We start from the raw sequence: 22,500 nt of genomic DNA on the forward strand, positions 1-22,500 counted from the left end.
TTGAGTGTGTGTACTCGACCGGCCTATGGGAGGCTATCACCCATGTTTCTTAAAGGAGATAGGCCTCTTGGGCGCCTTGCTCGTTCGTCACGGGAAGCTGGCTCTTGGTAGCCTGCCTCTCCGTCAATCTGATACTGCTGATGAAGGGTTCTTGAGTCAGGGAACTGGAGCTACCTTCCTCTTCTAACTCCCACCTCCCCTGAGGTCAGTCCAAGATGATATCCTATTGTAATATCAGAAAAGTAAGTTGTTTCTTGCATACATAATGCAGGTAACATCTGTGAAGATATCTGAATAGAAGAATGATAACCAGAGAGTTGATATCATTCAGACCGTGTGAATGATGTGGGTATCTCGTACGTTAACATACCCATCATTCAGTCTACTCGACCTCATCAGCCCTCAACAGGAGGGGGTAGTTGTAATGACAGCAAGGAGGTGCTGCCCTCAACAGGAGGGGGTAGTTGTATTGACAGCAAGGAGGTGCAGCCCTCAACAGGAGGGGGTAGTTGTAATGACAGCAAGGAGGTGCTGCCCTCAACAGGAGGGGGTAGTTGTCATGACAGCAAGGAGGTGCAGCCCTCAACAGGAGGGGGTAGTTGTAATGACAGCAAGGAGGTGCAGCCCTCAACAGGAGGGGGTAGTTGTCATGACAGCAAGGAGGTGCAGCCCTCAACAGGAGGGGGTAGTTGTCATGACAGCAAGGAGGTGCAGCCCTCAACAGGAGGGGGTAGTTGTAATGACAGCAAGGAGGTGCTGCCCTCAACAGGAGGGGGTAGTTGTAATGACAGCAAGGAGGTGCAGCCCTCAACAGGAGGGGGTAGTTGTAATGACAGCAAGGAGGTGCTGCCCTCAACAGGAGGGGGTAGTTGTAATGACAGCAAGGAGGTGCTGCCCTCAACAGGAGGGGGTAGTTGTATTGACAGCAAGGAGGTGCTGCCCTCAACAGGAGGGGGTAGTTGTATTGACAGCAAGGAGGTGCTGCCCTCAACAGGAGGGGGTAGTTGTAATGACAGCAAGGAGGTGCTGCCCTCAACAGGAGGGGGTAGTTGTATTGACAGCAAGGAGGTGCTGCCCTCAACAGGAGGGGGTAGTTGTAATGACAGCAAGGAGGTGCTGCCCTCAACAGGAGGGGGTAGTTGTAATGACAGCAAGGAGGTGCTGCCCTCAACAGGAGGGGGTAGTTGTAATGACAGCAAGGAGTTACTGCCCTCAACAGGAGGGGGTAGTTGTAATGACAGCAAGGAGGTGCTGCCCTCAACAGGAGGGGGTAGTTGTAATGACAGCAAGGAGGTGCTGCCCTCAACAGGAGGGGGTAGTTGTAATGACAGCAAGGAGGTGCTGCCCTCAACAGGAGGGGGTAGTTGTCATGACAGCAAGGAGTTGCTGCCCTCAACAGGAGGGGGTAGTTGTAATGACAGCAAGGAGGTGCTGCCCTCAACAGGAGGGGGTAGTTGTAATGACAGCAAGGAGGTGCTGCCCTCAACAGGAGGGGGTAGTTGTAATGACAGCAAGGAGGTGCTGCCCTCAACAGGAGGGGGTAGTTGTAATGACAGCAAGGAGGTGCTGCCCTCAACAGGAGGGGGTAGTTGTCATGACAGCAAGGAGTTACTGCCCTCAACAGGAGGGGGTAGTTGTAATGACAGCAAGGAGGTGCTGCCCTCAACAGGAGGGGGTAGTTGTCATGACAGCAAGGAGTTGCTGCCCTCAACAGGAGGGGGTAGTTGTAATGACAGCAAGGAGGTGCTGCCCTCAACAGGAGGGGGTAGTTGTAATGACAGCAAGGAGGTGCTGCCCTCAACAGGAGGGGGTAGTTGTAATGACAGCAAGGAGGTGCTGCCCTCAACAGGAGGGGGTAGTTGTAATGACAGCAAGGAGGTGCTGCCCTCAACAGGAGGGGGTAGTTGTAATGACAGCAAGGAGGTGCTGCCCTCAACAGGAGGGGGTAGTTGTCATGACAGCAAGGAGTTACTGCCCTCAACAGGAGGGGGTAGTTGTAATGACAGCAAGGAGGTGCTGCCCTCAACAGGAGGGGGTAGTTGTCATGACAGCAAGGAGTTGCTGCCCTCAACAGGAGGGGGTAGTTGTAATGAGAGCAAGGAGGTGCTGCCCTCAACAGGAGGGGGTAGTTGTAATGACAGCAAGGAGGTGCTGCCCTCAACAGGAGGGGGTAGTTGTAATGACAGCAAGGAGGTGCTGCCCTCAACAGGAGGGGGTAGTTGTAATGACAGCAAGGAGGTGCTGCCCTCAACAGGAGGGGGTAGTTGTCATGACAGCAAGGAGTTACTGCCCTCAACAGGAGGGGGTAGTTGTAATGACAGCAAGGAGGTGCTGCCCTCAACAGGAGGGGGTAGTTGTAATGACAGCAAGGAGGTGCTGCCCTCAACAGGAGGGGGTAGTTGTAATGACAGCAAGGAGGTGCTGCCCTCAACAGGAGGGGGTAGTTGTCATGACAGCAAGGAGTTGCTGCCCTCAACAGGAGGGGGTAGTTGTAATGACAGCAAGGAGGTGCTGCCCTCAACAGGAGGGGGTAGTTGTAATGACAGCAAGGAGGTGCTGCCCTCAACAGGAGGGGGTAGTTGTCATGACAGCAAGGAGGTGCTGCCCTCAACAGGAGGGGGTAGTTGTAATGACAGCAAGGAGGTGCTGCCCTCAACAGGAGGGGGTAGTTGTCATGACAGCAAGGAGTTGCTGCCCTCAACAGGAGGGGGTAGTTGTAATGACAGCAAGGAGGTGCTGCCCTCAACAGGAGGGGGTAGTTGTAATGACAGCAAGGAGGTGCTGCCCTCAACAGGAGGGGGTAGTTGTCATGACAGCAAGGAGGTGCTGCCCTCAACAGGAGGGGGTAGTTGTCATGACAGCAAGGAGGTGCTGCCCTCAACAGGAGGGATAGCAGTAATGACAGCAAGTATAGTGTCTTAATCAATACTTGCCTGCTTACCACTAAGTAAATTGTATTTAACTTACCAATTTCAACTGTATACCAGCGGTGTGTAGAGGTGAGTGCGTGGGTGACCCAGCTCACCCGCTGAGAGAGGGAGAGAGAGAGGGAGGGAGGGAGAGAGAGAGAGAGAGAGAGAGAGAGAGAGAGAGAGAGAGAGAGAGAGAGAGTAAATTGAATTGGCAAAGAGTAGAGGAAAGCCAAGAAAGGCAACGACTGGTTTTCCTTTCCTCTGAGTGAAACCACCACCTTCACCACCGCCACCTTCACCACCGCCACCTTCACCACCGCTACCTTCACCACCGCTACCTTCACCACCGCTACCTTCACCACCGCTACCTTCACCACCGCTACCTTCACCACCGCTACCTTCACCACCGCTACCTTCACCACCGCCACCTTCACCACCGCTACCTTCACCACCGCTACCTTCACCACCGCTACCTTCACCACCGCTACCTTCACCACCGCTACCTTCACCACCGCTACCTTCACCACCGCTACCTTCACCACCGCTACCTTCACCACCGCTACCTTCACCACCGCTACCTTCACCACCGCTACCTTCACCACCGCCACCTTCACCACCGCTACCTTCACCACCGCCACCTTCACCACCGCTACCTTCACCACCGCTACCTTCACCACCGCCACCTTCACCACCGCTACCTTCACCACCGCTACCTTCACCACCGCTACCTTCACCACCGCTACCTTCACCACCGCTACCTTCACCACCGCTACCTTCACCACCGCTACCTTCACCACCGCTACCTTCACCACCGCTACCTTCACCACCGCTACCTTCACCACCGCCACCTTCACCACCGCTACCTTCACCACCGCTACCTTCACCACCGCTACCTTCACCACCGCCACCTTCACCACCGCTACCTTCACCACCGCTACCTTCACCACCGCTACCTTCACCACCGCTACCTTCACCACCGCCACCTTCACCACCGCCACCTTCACCACCGCCACCGACCTTCACCACCGCGACCTTCACCACCGCCACCTTCACCACCGCCACCTTCACCACCGCTACCTTCACCACCGCTACCTTCACCACCGCTACCTTCACCACCGCTACCTTCACCACCGCCACCTTCACCACCGCCACCTTCACCACCGCCACCTTCACCACCGCCACCTTCACCACCGCTACCTTCACCACCGCTACCTTCACCACCGCTACCTTCACCACCGCTACCTTCACCACCGCTACCTTCACCACCGCTACCTTCACCACCGCTACCTTCACCACCGCTACCTTCACCACCGCTACCTTCACCACCGCTACCTTCACCACCGCTACCTTCACCACCGCTACCTTCACCACCGCTACCTTCACCACCGCTACCTTCACCACCGCTACCTTCACCACCGCTACCTTCACCACCGCTACCTTCACCACCGCTACCTTCACCACCGCCACCTTCACCACCGCCACCTTCACCACCGCCACCTTCACCACCGCTACCTTCACCACCGCTACCTTCACCACCGCTACCTTCACCACCGCCACCTTCACCACCGCCACCTTCACCACCGCCACCTTCACCACCGCTACCTTCACCACCGCTACCTTCACCACCGCTACCTTCACCACCGCTACCTTCACCACCGCTACCTTCACCACCGCTACCTTCACCACCGCTACCTTCACCACCGCTACCTTCACCACCGCTACCTTCACCACCGCTACCTTCACCACCGCTACCTTCACCACCGCTACCTTCACCACCGCTACCTTCACCACCCCTACCGTCCCCACCGCCACCTTCACCACCGCTACCTTCACCACCGCTACCTTCACCACCGCTACCTTCACCACCGCTACCTTCACCACCGCTACCTTCACCACCGCTACCTTCACCACCGCTACCTTCACCACCGCTACCTTCACCACCGCTACCTTCACCACCGCTACCTTCACCACCGCTACCTTCACCACCGCTACCTTCACCACCGCTACCTTCACCACCGCTACCTTCACCACCGCTACCTTCACCACCGCTACCTTCACCACCGCTACCTTCACCACCGCTACCTTCACCACCGCTACCTTCACCACCGCCACCTTCACCACCGCTACCTTCACCACCACCACCTTCACCACCACCACCTTCACCACCGCCACCTTCACCACCGCTACCTTCACCACCGCCACCTTCACCACCGCTACCTTCACCACCGCCACCTTCACCACCCCCACCTTCACCACCGCCACCTTCACCACCGCCACCTTCACCACCGCCACCTTCACCACCGCCACCTTCACCACCGCTACCTTCACCACCGCTACCTTCACCACCGCTACCTTCACCACCGCTACCTTCACCACCGCTACCTTCACCACCGCTACCTTCACCACCGCTACCTTCACCACCGCTACCTTCACCACCGCTACCTTCACCACCGCTACCTTCACCACCGCTACCTTCACCACCGCTACCTTCACCACCGCTACCTTCACCACCGCTACCTTCACCACCGCTACCTTCACCACCGCCACCTTCACCACCGCCACCTTCACCACCGCCACCTTCACCACCGCCACCTTCACCACCGCCACCTTCACCACCGCTACCTTCACCACCGCTACCTTCACCACCGCTACCTTCACCACCGCCACCTTCACCACCGCTACCTTCACCACCGCCACCTTCACCACCGCTACCTTCACCACCGCTACCTTCACCACCGCTACCTTCACCACCGCTACCTTCACCACCGCTACCTTCACCACCGCCACCTTCACCACCGCTACCTTCACCACCGCCACCTTCACCACCGCTACCTTCACCACCGCCATCTTCACCACCGCTACCTTCACCACCGCTACCTTCACCACCGCTACCTTCACCACCGCTACCTTCACCACCGCTACCTTCACCACCGCTACCTTCACCACCGCCACCTTCACCACCGCTACCTTCACCACCGCTACCTTCACCACCGCCACCTTCACCACCGCCACCTTCACCACCGCTACCTTCACCACCGCTACCTTCACCACCGCCACCTTCACCACCGCTACCTTCACCACCGCCATCTTCACCACCGCTACCTTCACCACCGCTACCTTCACCACCGCTACCTTCACCACCGCTACCTTCACCACCGCTACCTTCACCACCGCCACCTTCACCACCGCTACCTTCACCACCGCTACCTTCACCACCGCTACCTTCACCACCGCCACCTTCACCACCGCTACCTTCACCACCGCCATCTTCACCACCGCTACCTTCACCACCGCCACCTTCACCACCGCTACCTTCACCACCGCTACCTTCACCACCGCTACCTTCACCACCGCCACCTTCACCACCGCTACCTTCACCACCGCTACCTTCACCACCGCTACCTTCACCACCGCCACCTTCACCACCGCCACCTTCACCACCGCTACCTTCACCACCGCTACCTTCACCACCGCCACCTTCACCACCGCTACCTTCACCACCGCCATCTTCACCACCGCTACCTTCACCACCGCTACCTTCACCACCGCTACCTTCACCACCGCTACCTTCACCACCGCTACCTTCACCACCGCTACCTTCACCACCGCTACCTTCACCACCGCTACCTTCACCACCGCTACCTTCACCACCGCTACCTTCACCACCGCTACCTTCACCACCGCTACCTTCACCACCGCCACCTTCACCACCGCTACCTTCACCACTACACTTCCACCACCACCCGAAAGGTTCCTGATACAGGAAACTTTTGGACAACACAATCGTCCTCAAAGACATGTTAAGTTACACCATGAATTAAGGAAAGATCCTGGACTTCACCTTACGAAACAGACAAAACAAATGCGATAGTAATTATGAAGAAGGTAGATTATAGTGGAAAAATTAACATGTTACTAGAAGACGGAGGAACTTACGTGCCAATAACACTAATAAGGCAATAACTAATTGATTGCGTATATATACCCATATAAACCCGTTGCTTTCTAGTGGTGCTCTTCGTTGACTCTCGTAGGTCATCAAGGAAGATCACAAGTAACGAGCGGGTCAGTAAGTGACCCGAATGGATAATAGACCGAACGGATAATAGACTGAACGGATAATAGACCGAACGGATAATTACGTTAGGTTAGGTTTGGTATTTTCTTTTCAATTTTGTTCTTTTTATTTCTTCTTTTTAATGTTAGGGAAACATGCTGTGATGAATGACAGTCCGGCCATATGTTCACTCGGTGAAATGTCCGTCGGCGAAGTGTCCTTCAGCTAAATGTTCGGGAACCTGTAGAACACAACTCGTTACTGCTACCCATCTTACGGTGTCCCGTAGCTCCGTTAGTAGCGCACTCAGCTCACACATTGAGTGTCCGTGGTTTGATCCCCGGTATGGTTGGAAACACTTAAGATACCTGCTGCTGTACTTGCTCACTTAGCAGTAAGTAAGTAGCTGGGTGTTAGTCGACTGGCGTGGGTCGCATCCTGGGGACAAAAATAACCTGATTTGCCTGAAATGTTCTGCATAACAAGGGGCTATATATATAGTATGTCATTGATGTTAGCTATGGTCTGTATAAGTTGTATCATGTACTTGTAGAAATCAAAATTATTATTATTATTATTATTATTATTATTATTATTATTATTATTATTATTGAATTGATACATGCAATACTTTGGTATCTCACGAGGACGTTTCACCAGAAAGAGCCTTACACACACACACACACACACACACACACACACACACACACACACACACACACACACACACACACACACACACACACACACACACACTCACACATACTGGAGTATGCAGCACCAGTTTGGAATCCACACCTAGTCAAGCACGTCAAGAAATTAGAGAAAGTGCAAAGGTTTGCAACAACACTAGTCCCAGAGCTACGGGGATTGTCCTACGAAGAAAGGTTGAGGGAAATCGGCCTGACGACACTGGAGGACAGGAAGGTCAGGGGAGACATGATAACGACATATAAAATACTGCGCGGAATAGACGAGGTGGACAAAGACGGGATGTTCCAGAGATGGGACACAGACACAAGAGGTCACAATTGGAAGTTGAAGACTCAGATGAATCAAAGGGATGTTAGGAAGTATTTCTTCAGTCATAGAGTAGTCAGGCCGTGGAACAGCCTAGAAAGTGATGTAGTGGAGGCAGGAACCATACATAGTTTTAAGGCGAGGTATGATAGAGCTCATGGGGCAGGGAGAGAGAGGACCTAGTAGCAATCAGCGAAGAGGCGGGGCCAGGAGCTGTGACTCGACCCCTGCAACCACAAATAGGTGAGTACAAATAGGTGAGTACACACACACTCACACACACACACACACACACACACACACACTCACACTCACACACACTCACACACACACACACACACACACACATGGACATGATTGGAGAAAGAGACTACATTGTAGGTACAATTCAGTCCGGAGAACATAAAGTAGTCATTGGAGTGATGTATAACCCACCACAGAACTGCAGGAGGCCAAGAGAGGAGTACGAAGAAAACAACAGGGTGATGGTGGACACACTGGCTGAGGTGGCAAGAAGAGCTCACTCGAGCAGAGCAAAGTTACTGGTAATGGGCGATTTCAACCACAGGGAGATCGACTGGGAAAACCTGGAGCCACATGGGGGTCCCGAAACATGGAGAGCAAAGATGATGGATGTGGTACTTGAAAACCTCATGCATCAACATGTCAGGGACACAACCAGAGAGAGAGGGGAGGATGAGCCAGCAAGACTGGATCTTGTGTTCACCCTGAGCAGTTCAGACATCGAGGACATCACTTACGAGAGGCCCCTTGGAGCTAGCGATCATGTGGTTCTGAGTTTTGACTATATAGTAGAGTTACAAGTGGAGAAGGTAACAGGAACTGAAGGGGACAGGCCAAACTATAAAAGGGGGGACTACACAGGTATGAGAAACTTCCTGCAGGAGGTTCAGTGGGACAGAGAAATGGTAGGAAAATCAGTAAACGAGATGATGGAATATGTGGCAACAAAGTGCAAGGAGGCAGAGGAAAGTTTTGTTCCCAAGGGAAACAGAAATAATAGGAAGACAAAGACGAGTCCTTGGTTTACCCGAAGGTGTAGGGAGGCAAAAGCTAAGTGCAACAGAGAATGGAAAAGGTACAGGAGGCATAGGACCCAGGAAAACAAGGAGATTAGTAGAAGAGCCAGAAACGAGTATGCGCAGATAAGGAGGGAGGCCCAGAGACAGTATGAAAACGACATAGCATCGAAAGTCAAATCTGACCCGAAACTGCTGTATAGCCACATTAGGAAGAAGACAACAGTCAAGGACCAGGTGATAAGGCTGAGGAAAGAAGGTGGGGAACTCACAAGAAACGATCAAGAGGTATGTGAGGAGCTCAACACGAGATTTAAGGAAGTATTTACAGTAGAGACAGGAAGGACTCTGGGGGGACAGACCAGATGGGGACACCAACAAGGAATACACCAACAAGTGTTGGACGACATACATACAGATGAGGAGGAGGTGAAGAAACTGCTAAGGGACATCGATACCTCAAAGGCAATGGGACCGGACAACATCTCTCCATGGGTCCTTAGAGAGGGAGCAGATATGTTGTGCGTACCACTTACCACAATCTTCAACACATCCCTGGAAACTGGGCAACTACCTGAGGTATGGAAGACAGCAAATGTAGTTCCCATTTTCAAAAAAGGAGACAGAAAAGAGGCACTAAACTATAGACCTGTGTCATTGACGTGTATAGTATGCAAAATTATGGAGAAGATTATCAGGAGGAGAGTGGTGGAGCACCTGGAACGGAACAGGAGTATAAATGCCAACCAGCACGGATTCACGGAAGGCAAATCCTGTGTCACAAACCTTCTGGAGTTTTATGATAAAATAACAGAAGTAAGACAAGAGAGAGAGGGGTGGGTTGATTGCATCTTCTTGGACTGCAAGAAGGCCTTTGACACAGTTCCTCACAAGAGATTAGTGCAGAAGCTAGAGCATCAGGCGCATATAACAGGAAGGGCACTGCAATGGATCAGAGAATACCTGACAGGGAGGCAACAACGAGTCATGGTACGTAATGATGTATCACAGTGGGCACCTGTGACGAGCGGGGTCCCACAGGGGTCGGTCCTAGGACCAGTGCTATTTTTGGTATATGTGAACGACATGACGGAAGGGTTAGACTCAGAAGTGTCCCTGTTTGCAGATGATGTGAAGTTAATGAGGAGAATTAAATCTGATGAGGACCAGGCAGGACTTCAAAGAGACCTGGACAGACTGGACACCTGGTCCAGCAAATGGCTTCTCGAATTTAATCCTGCCAAATGCAAAGTCATGAAGATAGGGGAAGGGCACAGAAGACCACAGACAGAGTATAGGCTAGGTGGCCAAAGACTGCAAACCTCACTCAAGGAGAAAGATCTTGGGGTGAGTATAACACCGAGCATGTCTCCGGAAGCACACATCAATCAGATAACTGCTGCAGCATATGGGCGCCTGGCAAACCTGAGAACAGCATTCCGACACCTTAGTAAGGAATCATTCAAGACACTGTACACCGTGTATGTCAGGCCCATACTGGAGTATGCAGCACCTGTTTGGAACCCGCACTTGATAAAGCACGTCAAGAAACTAGAGAAAGTACAAAGGTTTGCAACAAGGTTAGTTCCAGAGCTAAGGGGAATGTCCTATGAAGAAAGATTAAGGGAAATCGGCCTGACGACACTGGAGGACAGGAGGGTCAGGGGAGACATGATAACGACATATAAAATACTGCGTGGAATAGACAAGGTGGACAAGGACAGGATGTTCCAGGGAGGGGACACAGAAACAAGAGGCCACAATTGGAAGTTGAAGACACAAATGAGTCAGAGAGATAGTAGGAAGTATTTCTTCAGTCATAGAGTTGTAAGGCAGTGGAATAGCCTAGAAAATGACGTAGTGGAGGCAGGAACCATACACAGTTTTAAGACGAGGTTTGATAAAGCTCATGGAGCGGGGAGAGAGAGGGTCTAGTAGCAACCGGTGAAGAGGCGGGGCCAGGAGCTAGGACTCGACCCCTGCAACCACAAATAGGTGAGTACAAATAGGTGAGTACACACACACACACACACACACTCACACACACACACACACACACACACACACACACACACACACACACACACACACACACACACACACACACACACACACACACACACACACACACACACACACACACACACACACACACACACAGGGGCCAGGAGCTGAGTCTCGACCCCTGCAACCACAATTAGGTGAGTACACCTCACAGGGCAACTACCTGAGAAATGGAAGACAGCAAATGTAGTCCCCATATTTAAGAAAGGAAACAGAAACGAGGCACTAAACTACAGACCTGTGTCTCTGACATGTATTGTGTGCAAAGTCATGGAGAAGATTATCAGGAGGAGAGTGGTCGAACACCTGGAAAGGAATAAGATTATAAATGAAAACCAGCATGGGTTCATGGAAGGCAAATCTTGTATCACAAACCTCCTGGAGTTTTATGACAAGGTAACAGAAGTAAGACACGAGAGATAGGGGTGGGTTGATTGCGTTTTCCTAGACTGCAGGAAGGCCTTTGACACAGTTCCCCACAAGAGATTAGTGCAGAAGCTGGAGGATCAGGCGCATGTAACAGGGAGGGCACTGCAATGGATCAGGGAATACCTGACAGGGAGGCAGCAACGAGTCATGGTACGTGAAGAGGTATCACAGTGGGCGCTTGTGACGAGCGGGGTCCCACAGGGGTCAGTTCTAGGACCAGTGCTAATTTTGATATATGCGAACGACATGATGGAAGGAATAGACTCTAAAGTGTCCCTATTCGCAGATGATGTGAAGTTGATGAGAAGAATTAAATCAGATGAGGATGAGGCAGGACTGCAAAGAGACCTGGACAGGCTGGACATGTGGTCCAGAAACTGGCTTCTCGAATTCAATCCTGCCAAATGCAAAGTCATGAAGATTGGGGAGGGGCAAAGAAGACCGCAGACGGAGAAGAGGCTAGGTGGACAAAGACTACAGACCTCACTCAGGGAGAAAGACCTCGGGGTGACCATAACACCGAGCACGTCACCGGAGGCACACATCAACCAAATAACTGCTGCAGCATATGGGCGCCTGGCAAACCTGAGAATAGCGTTCCGATACCTTAATAAGGAATCGTTCAAGACACTGTACACTGTGTATGTTAGGCCCATACTGGAGTATGCAGCACCAGTCTGGAACCCACACCTGGTCAAGCACGTCAAGAAGTTAGAGAAAGTACAAAGGTTTGCAACAAGGCTAGTCCCAGAGCTCAGGGGAATGTCGTACGAGGAAAGGTTGAGGGAAATCGGACTGACGACACTGGAGGACAGAAGGGTCAGGGGAGACATGATAACGACATACAAGATACTGCGGAGAATAGACAAGGTGGACAGGGATAGGATGTTCCAGAGAGGGGACACAGGAACAAGGGGTCACAACTGGAAGCTGAAGACTCAGACGAGTCACAGGGACGTTAGGAAGTATTTCTTCAGTCATAGAGTCGTCAGGAAGTGGAATAGCCTAGCAAGTTAAGTAGTGGAGGCAGGAACCATACATAGTTTTAAGAAGAGGTATGATAAAGCTCAGAAAGCAGAGAGAGAGAGAGGACCTAGTAGCAATCAGTGAAGAGGCGGGGCCAGGAGCTGAGTCTCGACCCCTGCAACCACAATTAGTTGAGTACAATTAGGTGAGTACACACACACACACACACACACACACACACACACACACACACACACACACACAAATGCTTAATACAACCCAACAAACTGGAAAAAAAAATGGCTATAAACACCAGGTTTAGCGCCCCTCGGGAGTAGCCCTAAACCCGTAGGGGTTGTACAGCACCTGAACAGGTAATCAAATTCCATCTTAGGGAGGGAAGGGTGGTTCTGATACCTCGGATCGGGAGCCATGCAGTGGTGTCAAGGCACCTCTTCCCCCCCTCCCCCCATGAAGGGTGTGGCGCATATAATGATGGCAGGATTATGACTATAATGAAAGAGATGATTTCAGGATTATGGATATAATGAAGAAGAATGGGGGTCAGGGATAATTAGAATAGGGCAGGAAAGACGAGGTCAAATGGGACTGTAAATCTATCTTGATGGGGCGATGAGGGAGGTTATGGGGTGAATCAGTGAAAGAGAGAGAGAGAGAGAGAGAGAGAGAGAGAGAGAGAGAGAGCTAATTAGAGCTAGCCTGAGTATCTCCTCCAATCGAGGTGCTGTCACACTTCTACGGATAATGACAAAGTTACTCCTTTTCCCGTTCTTATTCAAGTTTCCGGAGATATTCCGTGCAAGCATATTAACTTTACGAGGCCGGGTCATGCGCTCTTGCTCCGAGGCAGCACTGCCGATGTGTAAGGGGAAGTGGAAATCCGGAAGACACAGTATAGATACCACATTTAGACACCAGATTTAGACAGACACTAGATTTGTACAGACGCCAGATTTGTACAGACAGACGCCAGATTTGTACAGACACGCCAGATTTGTTCAGACAGACGCCAGATTTGTACAGACACTAGACTTATTGACACCAGATTTGTACAGACTGCAGATTTGAACACAGACACCAGATTTATACAGAAACTATATTTCTACCGACACCTGATATGTTAAGAATATACAAAAAAAAGTCAGAGTGCCGTGTCTGGAACATTGCACAAACAACTCATTTCGGTCCTACTCGGACCATTAACTAGTCACGCTGGACTAGTTAGCGTGACTAGTTATTCGCCAAGGTCGGACCGAAACGTCGTCTTAAGTTTGTCTCCCGGTGGCCTGGTGGCTAAAGCTCCCGCTTCACACACGGAGGGCCCGGGTTCGATTCCCGGCGGGTGGAAACATTTCGACACGTTTCCTTACACCTGTTGTCCTGTTCACCTAGCAGCAAATAGGTACCTGGGTGTTAGTCGACTGGTGTGGGTCGCATCCTGGGGGACAAGATTAAGGACCCCAATGGAAATAAGTTAGACAGTCCTCGATGACGCACTGACTTTCTTGGGTTATCCTGGGTGGCTAACCCTCCGGGGTTAAAAATCCGAACGAAATCTTATCTTATCTTATCTTAACACTGCAGATATATGCAAATCTTACGGGATGAACAGCAAATTTATTGAGAAGTAAATAAATGCAGGTAAAATAATAATAATAATAATAATAATAATAATAATAATAATAATAATAATAATAATAATAATATTTAATAATAACTAATAATAAAAGCCTTGTATCTTATTCATATACAAAGATTATTTAATCTCTTAAATAGGCATTAAAGCTGATTAATGGTATATGTATACACAGATATACAGACCTTTAGGTATGTATAACTTTGTCTCTGCATGGAAAAGGCGAAGCTTTTAAAAGGTTCTTGTCGAAGTCAGCTAAATCGTTGTGAGCAAAGTTATGAATACAGATTTTGGTCCTTGCAGATGTGGCGGAGCTGAGGGAGGTGAGGCGTCGAGTTGCAACTGTGTGTGTGAGAGAGAGGAAGCAGGGCCAGCAGTAAGAGAAGAGGGCGTGGCCTCTAACACAGTGGTTATGCTGGCGCCGTGTTGAGAGCCAGTGTTGTAGCAGAGGGCTGGATACACAATACTAGCCCTCACCTGTGTTGTAACAGTAGCAACAGCGTGGATACACACTCCTAGCCATCACCTGTGTTGTAACAGTAGCAACAGCGTGGATACACACTCCTAGCCATCACCTGTGTTGTAACAGTAGCAACAGCGTGGATACACACTCCTAACCATCACCTGTGTTGTAACAGTAGCAACAGCGTGGATACACACTCCTAGCCATCACCTGTGTTGTAACAGTAGCAACAGCGTGGATACATACTTCTAGCCATCACCTGTGTTGTGACAGCAACAGCGTGGGTACATACTTCTAGCCATCACCTGTGTTGTGACAGCAACAGCGTGGATACACACTCCTAGCCATCACATGTGTTGTAACAGTAGCAACAGCGTGGATACATACGTTTCTATGGGTTGTAGCAGCAGCGTGGATACACAAACCTAGCTATTATCCCTATTCTCAAATTCACATACAACACGTCAACACCCGTAATCAACGTGCAGTGTTGATTCAGTGTTCACGAAACAGCCTTTGACATGAGCACGGTGGATGTGATATTGTCATACACTTCTCGGATCACTAAACCCGTGGTAGTAACCAGGTGAGAGATAGCTACCAACACAGTTCTGTCATCTTAATTGTCCTGACGCTGATGCAGGGAGGACAGTGATACTTCAGGTTCACAGAAACTCTCGACGCTTTTGAATCTTTGCTCAAATCAACAACGAAACAACAACACCGACTTACTGTACAGAAACACATGAGACGTAGTTAACGTGTCACCCCGTCGTCTTTTTTTATACTACCCGGATTCCCGCATCACTGCACATATAGCCCACACTTTGAAGAGGAAACTATAGACGACGCTTCGGTCGGTCCTGGATCAGTATCGAGGTAGGAGGTACGAGGCTATATGGGGTAAGCCATCAGGGGCTCTCAGCACTTAACAGCTGTCTTCAGGCGCTCCTCGACTCTGCTCGACCATAAGTACTGTTGTTGCTGCCATCATGAGTGACGACTTCAACGACGACGATGTCTTCCTCTCGCCCTCAGCAGAGATGCCAGCACTGGAGATGGGCGTGGGTATAGGGCCAGGCAGCACCCACTTCGTCAACGGCTCAAGACCTTCCTCAGGCTACTACTCACGACCCACCAGTGGCTTCAACGCCAGTCAGGACACCCCACCCACCTCTGCTGGTAAGATGTTAACCAACCACCATTACTGCTAAGATTAATACCTAGATACATTTAGGTCTCTGATCAATTCCAGAAAGTAACCCCCGTATTTTATAACTGCAGGCCCGTGTACGTCAGTGCACGCTAAATGATTAGTGCAAAGTGTGACATAACTGCAAAGTATTAACTTCGAGGATTTAAAGTGAATCAGATTTGGCACATACAATTTATCACATGGATATTAATATCCCATTTTTCTAATATATATAATTTTAACCAAGAACGAGTGGTATTGAATCAATAACAACACGGCGACTAGCCGAGGATTCGAACCCATGTCGTTTTGGCCTTCATGGCCTGACTAGGTTGGGTGCATTGGCTTAAGCCGGCAGGAGACTTGGACCTGCCTCGCATGGGCCAGTAGGCCTTCTGCAGTGTTCCTTCGTTCTTATGTTCTTATGTATCAAAAATATTTATTTTTGGGTATGAAAAAAATTAATACCGTTGTATCATTCCCCCCTCCCCTCGACCCCCACACCATGACCCCTCTACCCCCACACCATGACCCCTCGACCCCTGACACCACAACCCCTCCATTCGACCCTCACACCACAAACACTCCCCCACACAACCCCACTCCACACCACGACCACTTCCGCCACTGAGTCCAGCTGTGTCTCAGGTGTGGGAGTACGACAGGTGATTAAGCTCTCTCTCCAGAGCAAGATACGCGAGAAAGCTCTCTCTAGAGCAAGATGCGTGAGAAAGTTCTCTCTACAGCAAGATACGTGAGAAAGTTCTCTCTACAGCAAGATACGTGAGAAAGCTCTCTCTAGAGCAAGATACGTGAAAAAGCTCTCTAGAGCAAGATACGTGAAAAAGCTCTGTATAGAGCAAGATACGTGAGAAAGCTCTCTCTAGAGCAAGATACGTGAGAAAACTCTCTAGAGTAAGATACGTGAAAAAGCTCTGTATAGAGCAAGATGCGTGAGAAAACTCTCTCTAGAGCAAGATACGTTAGAAAACTCTCTAGAGCAAGATACGTGAGAAAGCTCTGTATAGAGCAAGATGCGTGAGAAAGCTTTATAGAGCAAGATGCGTGAGAAAGCTCTGTAGAGCAAGATACGTGAAAAAAGCTCTCTAGAGCAAGATGCGTGAGAAAGCTCTCTATAGAGCAAGATGCGTGAGAAAGCTCTCTCTAGAGCAAGATGCGTGAGAAAGCTCTCTATAGAGCAAGATGCGTGAGAAAGCTCTTTCTAGAGCAAGGTGCGTGAGAAAGCTCTCTCTAGAGCAAGATGCGTGAGAAAGCTCTCTAGAGCAAGATACGTGAGAAAGCTCTCTCTAGAGCTGCAACTACTCAACAAATAGAGGTCTGATAAGCACAGTATGTTTCTACGAGACCCACAACAACACTCCCCACGTCCCCACACTCCCCACGTCCCCACATACCCCACGTCCCCACACTCCCCACGTCCTCACACTCCCCACGTCCCCACACTCCCCACGTCCCCACACTCCCCACGTCCCCCACATTCCCCACGTCCTCACACTTCCCACGTCCCCACACTCCACACGTCCCCACACTCCACACGTCCCCACACTCCCCACGTCCCCCACATTCCCCACGTCCTCACACTTCCCACGTCCCCACACTCCACACGTCCTCACACTCCCCACGTTCCCACACTCCTCACCCCACCCCACCTTCCCCCTACACACCTCACTGCATCCCTCTACCCCAGTGTGTTCCTCGTTATGTGAGCCATGCAGGTGTGGCAACAGTGGCGAGTATAATCAGCAAAACTGCATCTTCTTGCAGCTTTGCGAGTAGAAGAGACGGGAACAGAGAGGCAGAGGACTCCCAGTCCAACAGGGTACAGGGGCGTCGCCCCCGCCCCTCCCACACTCCCTACCCCTGAAGAAGACGACATTATACACAAGGTGAGTCCCCAGGTGATCAGGCCTCAAACACCTGTTACAGAGGTGGCCAAGTCTCAAACACCTGTTACACAGTAGTGGTCAGGCTTTTTTCTCCATTATACACTGATAAAGGATTAAAATAAGTGACCTGATCACGTCAAAGCCAGTCTTAGTATAAACCATTTAAGAATAGATCCAAAGAATAATACACGAAACTTCACAAAGGGGACGATAGTGATTTCTTCTTCCGTGATTAACGTGTTTTCTATTGTTAAAATACTCAAACTTGATTTATTAGTCTGCATGTTTGTATGTAATTGATGTCATGTAAACCTGCTCTTAGCTCACTTGGTAGCTGCCTCAGCTCACATCCAGAGGGAAAAGAAGTTCGATTTCCAGATGAGTGGAAACACTGGGCATGTTTCCTTATGCCTCGTGCCTCTGTTCACTTAGCTGTAAATAGATATCTTGGTTGTATGGCGGCTGTTGTTGGTCGCCTTCTTGAGGAGAAGATAGAAGGACCGTAATAAAAATTAAGCCTGTTTGATGACATGACTTTATTGTATTCTTCTGGCTTTTCAACAGTTCGGATTACCAATCCAAACAAAATCTGTATAAAGTGAATGGGATTAAATATTGGTAATAGATACCAGAAAATTGGTTTAGAAAGATCAAGGTCCCAGGACCGAAACGTTTTCTAAGAAATGTGTCCTAGTGTTTGCTCAAGTATCTTTCTAAACCAAAGTGAAAGGGACCCAATGGAAACGAATTACATTGTTTGACTTTATTGGCTAATCCTGGGTTAAATCTACGTAATGTACTTTACTGAGTTAACTTGGGTTAATGTTGCATTATTCGTCAGGATTTGTCCTGAGGGAGTATGAGAGTATAAGCCAAGAGGTGCAGCAGGTTGACTGCGGCTAGCGTCTCGCAAGGATGCGGTAGCATAACAAAATCGGGGTTTTTCCCAAGAGGGCCACAGCAAGGTGGTCAAGGTCGTAGCTGCACTGACGTGGCACTACACTCAACGACCAGGCCCTTTGCCGGAGGAGACATGCCGGCCAGCACGGGAACAGACAGGTAGGAGTGGCCGCCCAGCCGCCGGGGCTGTGCTGGTGGTATTGGTCGTTTCAGACACAACAGTCTTCTTCAGGAACAAGTCAGCCTCAATCCCCGACAACAAGGGTACATAGGGAGAATCTGAGCAGACTCACCGTGGTGTGGCATGAGCCACAGTCCTCGTCAGTGGCGCAGGTGGTGTCTCGGCAACAGGCACAGGTGTGAGGATTCCCAGTCATTTTGTCTGACTTGTTTGGGTTATCCTAGGTAATTTACGCTATGTATCATAATTGTACTTATGTGCAACTGCTCCTAAATAAATCCTGTTTATTTACTTGCTTACTTTACTTATTTAACAAGGGTAATGAGCACTTGTTAGCCAATAATAACCTAGATCCTCTTCTGGGATCTTCATTTTACTTATGTATCTGCTGAAGAGGATCCCAGAAGGGGATCGAAATATACAGACCATCATCAGTTTCTGTCTCAGTGTGGGTTATTGAGCACTTACTACAAAACCCGTCCCCACGGAGCTCTGAGGGCGTAGCAGATGAGGAGACGCAGCAGTAGGCAGTGGCGATGGTGAGCGCCCTCTGGACATGGGACATTTAATGATATATTCGAGGACTGTCTGCTTTATTTCCATTGGTGTGTCCCGTAGCTCGATCGCTAGCGCACTCAGCTCACGCACTAAGGCCCGGAGTTCGAATCTCAGGTACGGCTGGAAAACATTAGGACGTATTTCCATAAGACACCTGTTGTCCCTGTTCACCCATCAATATAAAATTGGGTTCCTGGGTGTTAGTCGACTGGTGTGGGTCGCATCCTGGGGCAAAACTGACTTAATTTGCCCGAAATGCTCAGCATAACAAGCGGTTTTCTATATAGTAGTATGTCATTGATGTCAGCTAGGTACATGTACTTCTAGAAATAAAAATATTATATTATTATTATTAATCTTGTACCCCCAGGATGCAACCTACTACAGTCGGGTAACACCCAGGTACCTACATACTGCTAGGTGAAGAGGGGAAGCAGGTGCCAAAAGTTTCACCCGTGCCGTGGATCGATCCCGGACCCTCATGTGAGCTGAGGACGCTACCAGCCAAGCCACGAACATCTTGGGTTCGCTCTACATAATGTACACTTTTGGGTTATCCTGGGTTAAATCTACATAATGTACCTGTATTATGTGCCCTCAGTACCATTGTAAACAATATTTGCATAGTGTGTATGGCACACAATGCCTAAATAGAAATACAGAAATAACTTAGGAGAGGGACGAACGATGAGGCTCACCCCAGTTTGTATATATTCTGACCTTCTTTCCTTATTTATTGTGCTTTGTCAGTGGTCCAAGTCGGACCCAAACGTCATTACTTAGCCTCTCCTAAAGGCGGGTTATTTATGTATTGTTCCAGTCACGGTAATGTAGCTTATTATTCTTAGCCTATATACAAAACTTTCGTCAAACAAGGGTAACTTTTTAACATTATTTTAGTTATTCCTTTATTCATTTTCTATGAATACTGAAAGAAAACGAACCATATTTTAAGGGTAACTACAGTAAATGCTTCAGTTGCTATCCATCCTATATTATAAGCAATATTTATTTCCTTATGCAGTATTCAGAATGTAATTTACATGTAATAAAATATTGTTAAGCGCAAAAGAAATCCACTAACATGCTGTGGATTTCGGGCGTAAGTTTGCTCTATAATGGGGTTTAACTGGCGTCAACTCTTACCATCCTCGGATCAAAACTTGACTACCCCCTCCCATTCCCCAGGTCCTGTGTGACCCTTAGGGTTTAGCGCTTTCCCATGAGTATTAAAGAGTTCTTTTTGTAATTTGAGGTTATTATTATTATTATTATTATTATTATTATTATTATTATTATTATTTATATGTTCATGGGAAAACTAGAGAAATTGCAGAGATTCGCAACGGAACTCGAGAAAGAGGCTGTTTAAGTTAAATCATACCACGGGCGGGGATAGAACCCGCGATGGTTTGTTTGCAATCGTGTCATTACGATTCGTGAGTCATGTTGACGGCTGGGAGGGGACTTGAGCTAGAGTTCGTCACGGCCACACTAGCTGGAGATTCGTCTGTAAAAACTAGCATTTGTGGTCACAGTGGTGCCTATGCTAACCTTCCTATGGTGTAGAAATATACCTAGTTGGACGAATCTTATTGTGGCTAGCTGGTCCAGTGGCTAACGCGACGGTCTGGAGTTTTGAGACTCTCTGATCGCGGGTTCTATCCCCACCCGTGGTATGGTTTGTTTTCAATCGTGTCATTACGATTTCGTGAGTGCTGTTTAAGTTGACTGTGAACAAGGGGACGTGGAACGATTAACAAGTGCGTGAATCAAATGACTTAAACAGCTTTAATAGCGGGTATGACAGAGATCAACATGGATAGGAATGATGGCCGGGTGGACGAGAGATGGTAGGAGAGGAAGGAGCAGAGACTCGCACTCTTTCAGCAGCCACAAATAGGCAGGTACATGCTCTGTCTCTCTGTCTCTTTCTTTCTCTCTCTTTCTCTCTCTCTCTCTGTGTATTAATAAAACATCTCGCTCACGCTACACTGGTTCACTGATAAACACAAGCCACCAACGTGTTTACAATATCTCTGACCAGTCCACAGCGACACACACACTAGTTTCCTTTGATCCTTTCTGCTCATATATTATTTCCAACTCTTAATTTACACGCGCTTCCATAATTCACATACACACCCATATTTTTTTTTACCATGGAAACGCATCGTTTAATCTATGGTGTGACTTGTGGGAAAGCTCTCGCTTCACACACGGAGGGCCCGGGTTCGATTCCCGGCGGGGTAGAAACATTTCGACTCGTTTTCTTACACCTGTTGTCCTGTTCACCTAGCAGCAAGTAGGTACCTGGGTGTTAGTTGACTGGTGTGGGTTGCATCCTGGGGAACAAGACTGAGGACCCCAGTGGAAATAAGACAGTCCTCGATGAAGCACTGTCTTTCTTGGGTTATCCTGGGTGGTTAACCCTGCCGGATTAAAAATCCGAACGAAATCTTATTTTAATTAGTGAACGCGTCGGTAAAATGATCAGTCAGAAAATTAATTGACAAACTCGATCAGCAGAGAAATTGCTGCCGGGAGAGGGGACCAGTCAGTCAGCCAGAAATTCCACTTAATGGATTTTGATCACACGTGAAACTGTCCGCATAGCCAGTTGGATCAACCCGGCTGGAATTTGGGTTGACGAGTGACAGAGATTGATGGCAGGTATAACATCAAGGCGTTTGTTGCACAGTGAAGTCTTTATTATTGAAGACGTTTCACTCTAGGCAATTATTATTATTATTATTATTATTATTATTATTATTATTATTATTATTATTATTATTATTATTATTATTATTATTATTATTATTATTATTATTATTATTATTATTATATTACATCCTATTATTATAATTAATATGATTATTAAATATAATTATGTCCTATTATTATTATTTATTATTTTTATTATTACCTAGTAGGTAGTAGAGAGGTTCTTAGTTTACAATAAATCTTTCTCCAGAGGGTGGTAGTGAGGATTGAACCTGGGTACTTCGATTGTAAGCCAAACAAACTAACACTGGTAATGATTATAACGATTGTGATAGTGGTATTGATTGTGATGATGGTTGCGATGATAATTGTATACAATACCGAGAGGCTCATGAATGAGACATGTACAGCACTTGAGTGTCGTCAG

At 48.9% G+C, this 22,500-nt stretch overlaps 1 protein-coding gene across 2 annotated transcripts in view; it reads left to right on the forward strand.

Annotated features, from left to right (window-relative positions):
* LOC128699356 (uncharacterized) overlaps window positions 1-22,500 on the forward strand; it is a 92,946-nt gene that overhangs the window by 62,701 nt on the left and 7,745 nt on the right. Inside the window, exons 2-4 of one of the 2 annotated variants that reach the window (XM_070098227.1) lie at window positions 14,449-15,790; window positions 17,589-17,710; window positions 19,720-21,625. In XM_070098227.1, the coding sequence (XP_069954328.1) occupies window positions 15,601-15,790; window positions 17,589-17,710; window positions 19,720-19,773 (366 nt within the window). In that variant the 5' untranslated portion in view covers window positions 14,449-15,600 and the 3' untranslated portion in view covers window positions 19,774-21,625. Of the gene's footprint in view, window positions 1-14,448; window positions 15,791-17,588; window positions 17,711-19,719; window positions 21,626-22,500 lie in introns of those variants that run through there. The other variant, XM_070098226.1, reaches the window with a different exon arrangement.

Source organism: Cherax quadricarinatus, chromosome 61 (assembly GCF_038502225.1).
Source record: "Cherax quadricarinatus isolate ZL_2023a chromosome 61, ASM3850222v1, whole genome shotgun sequence".
Taxonomy (NCBI): Eukaryota; Metazoa; Arthropoda; class Malacostraca; order Decapoda; family Parastacidae; genus Cherax; species Cherax quadricarinatus.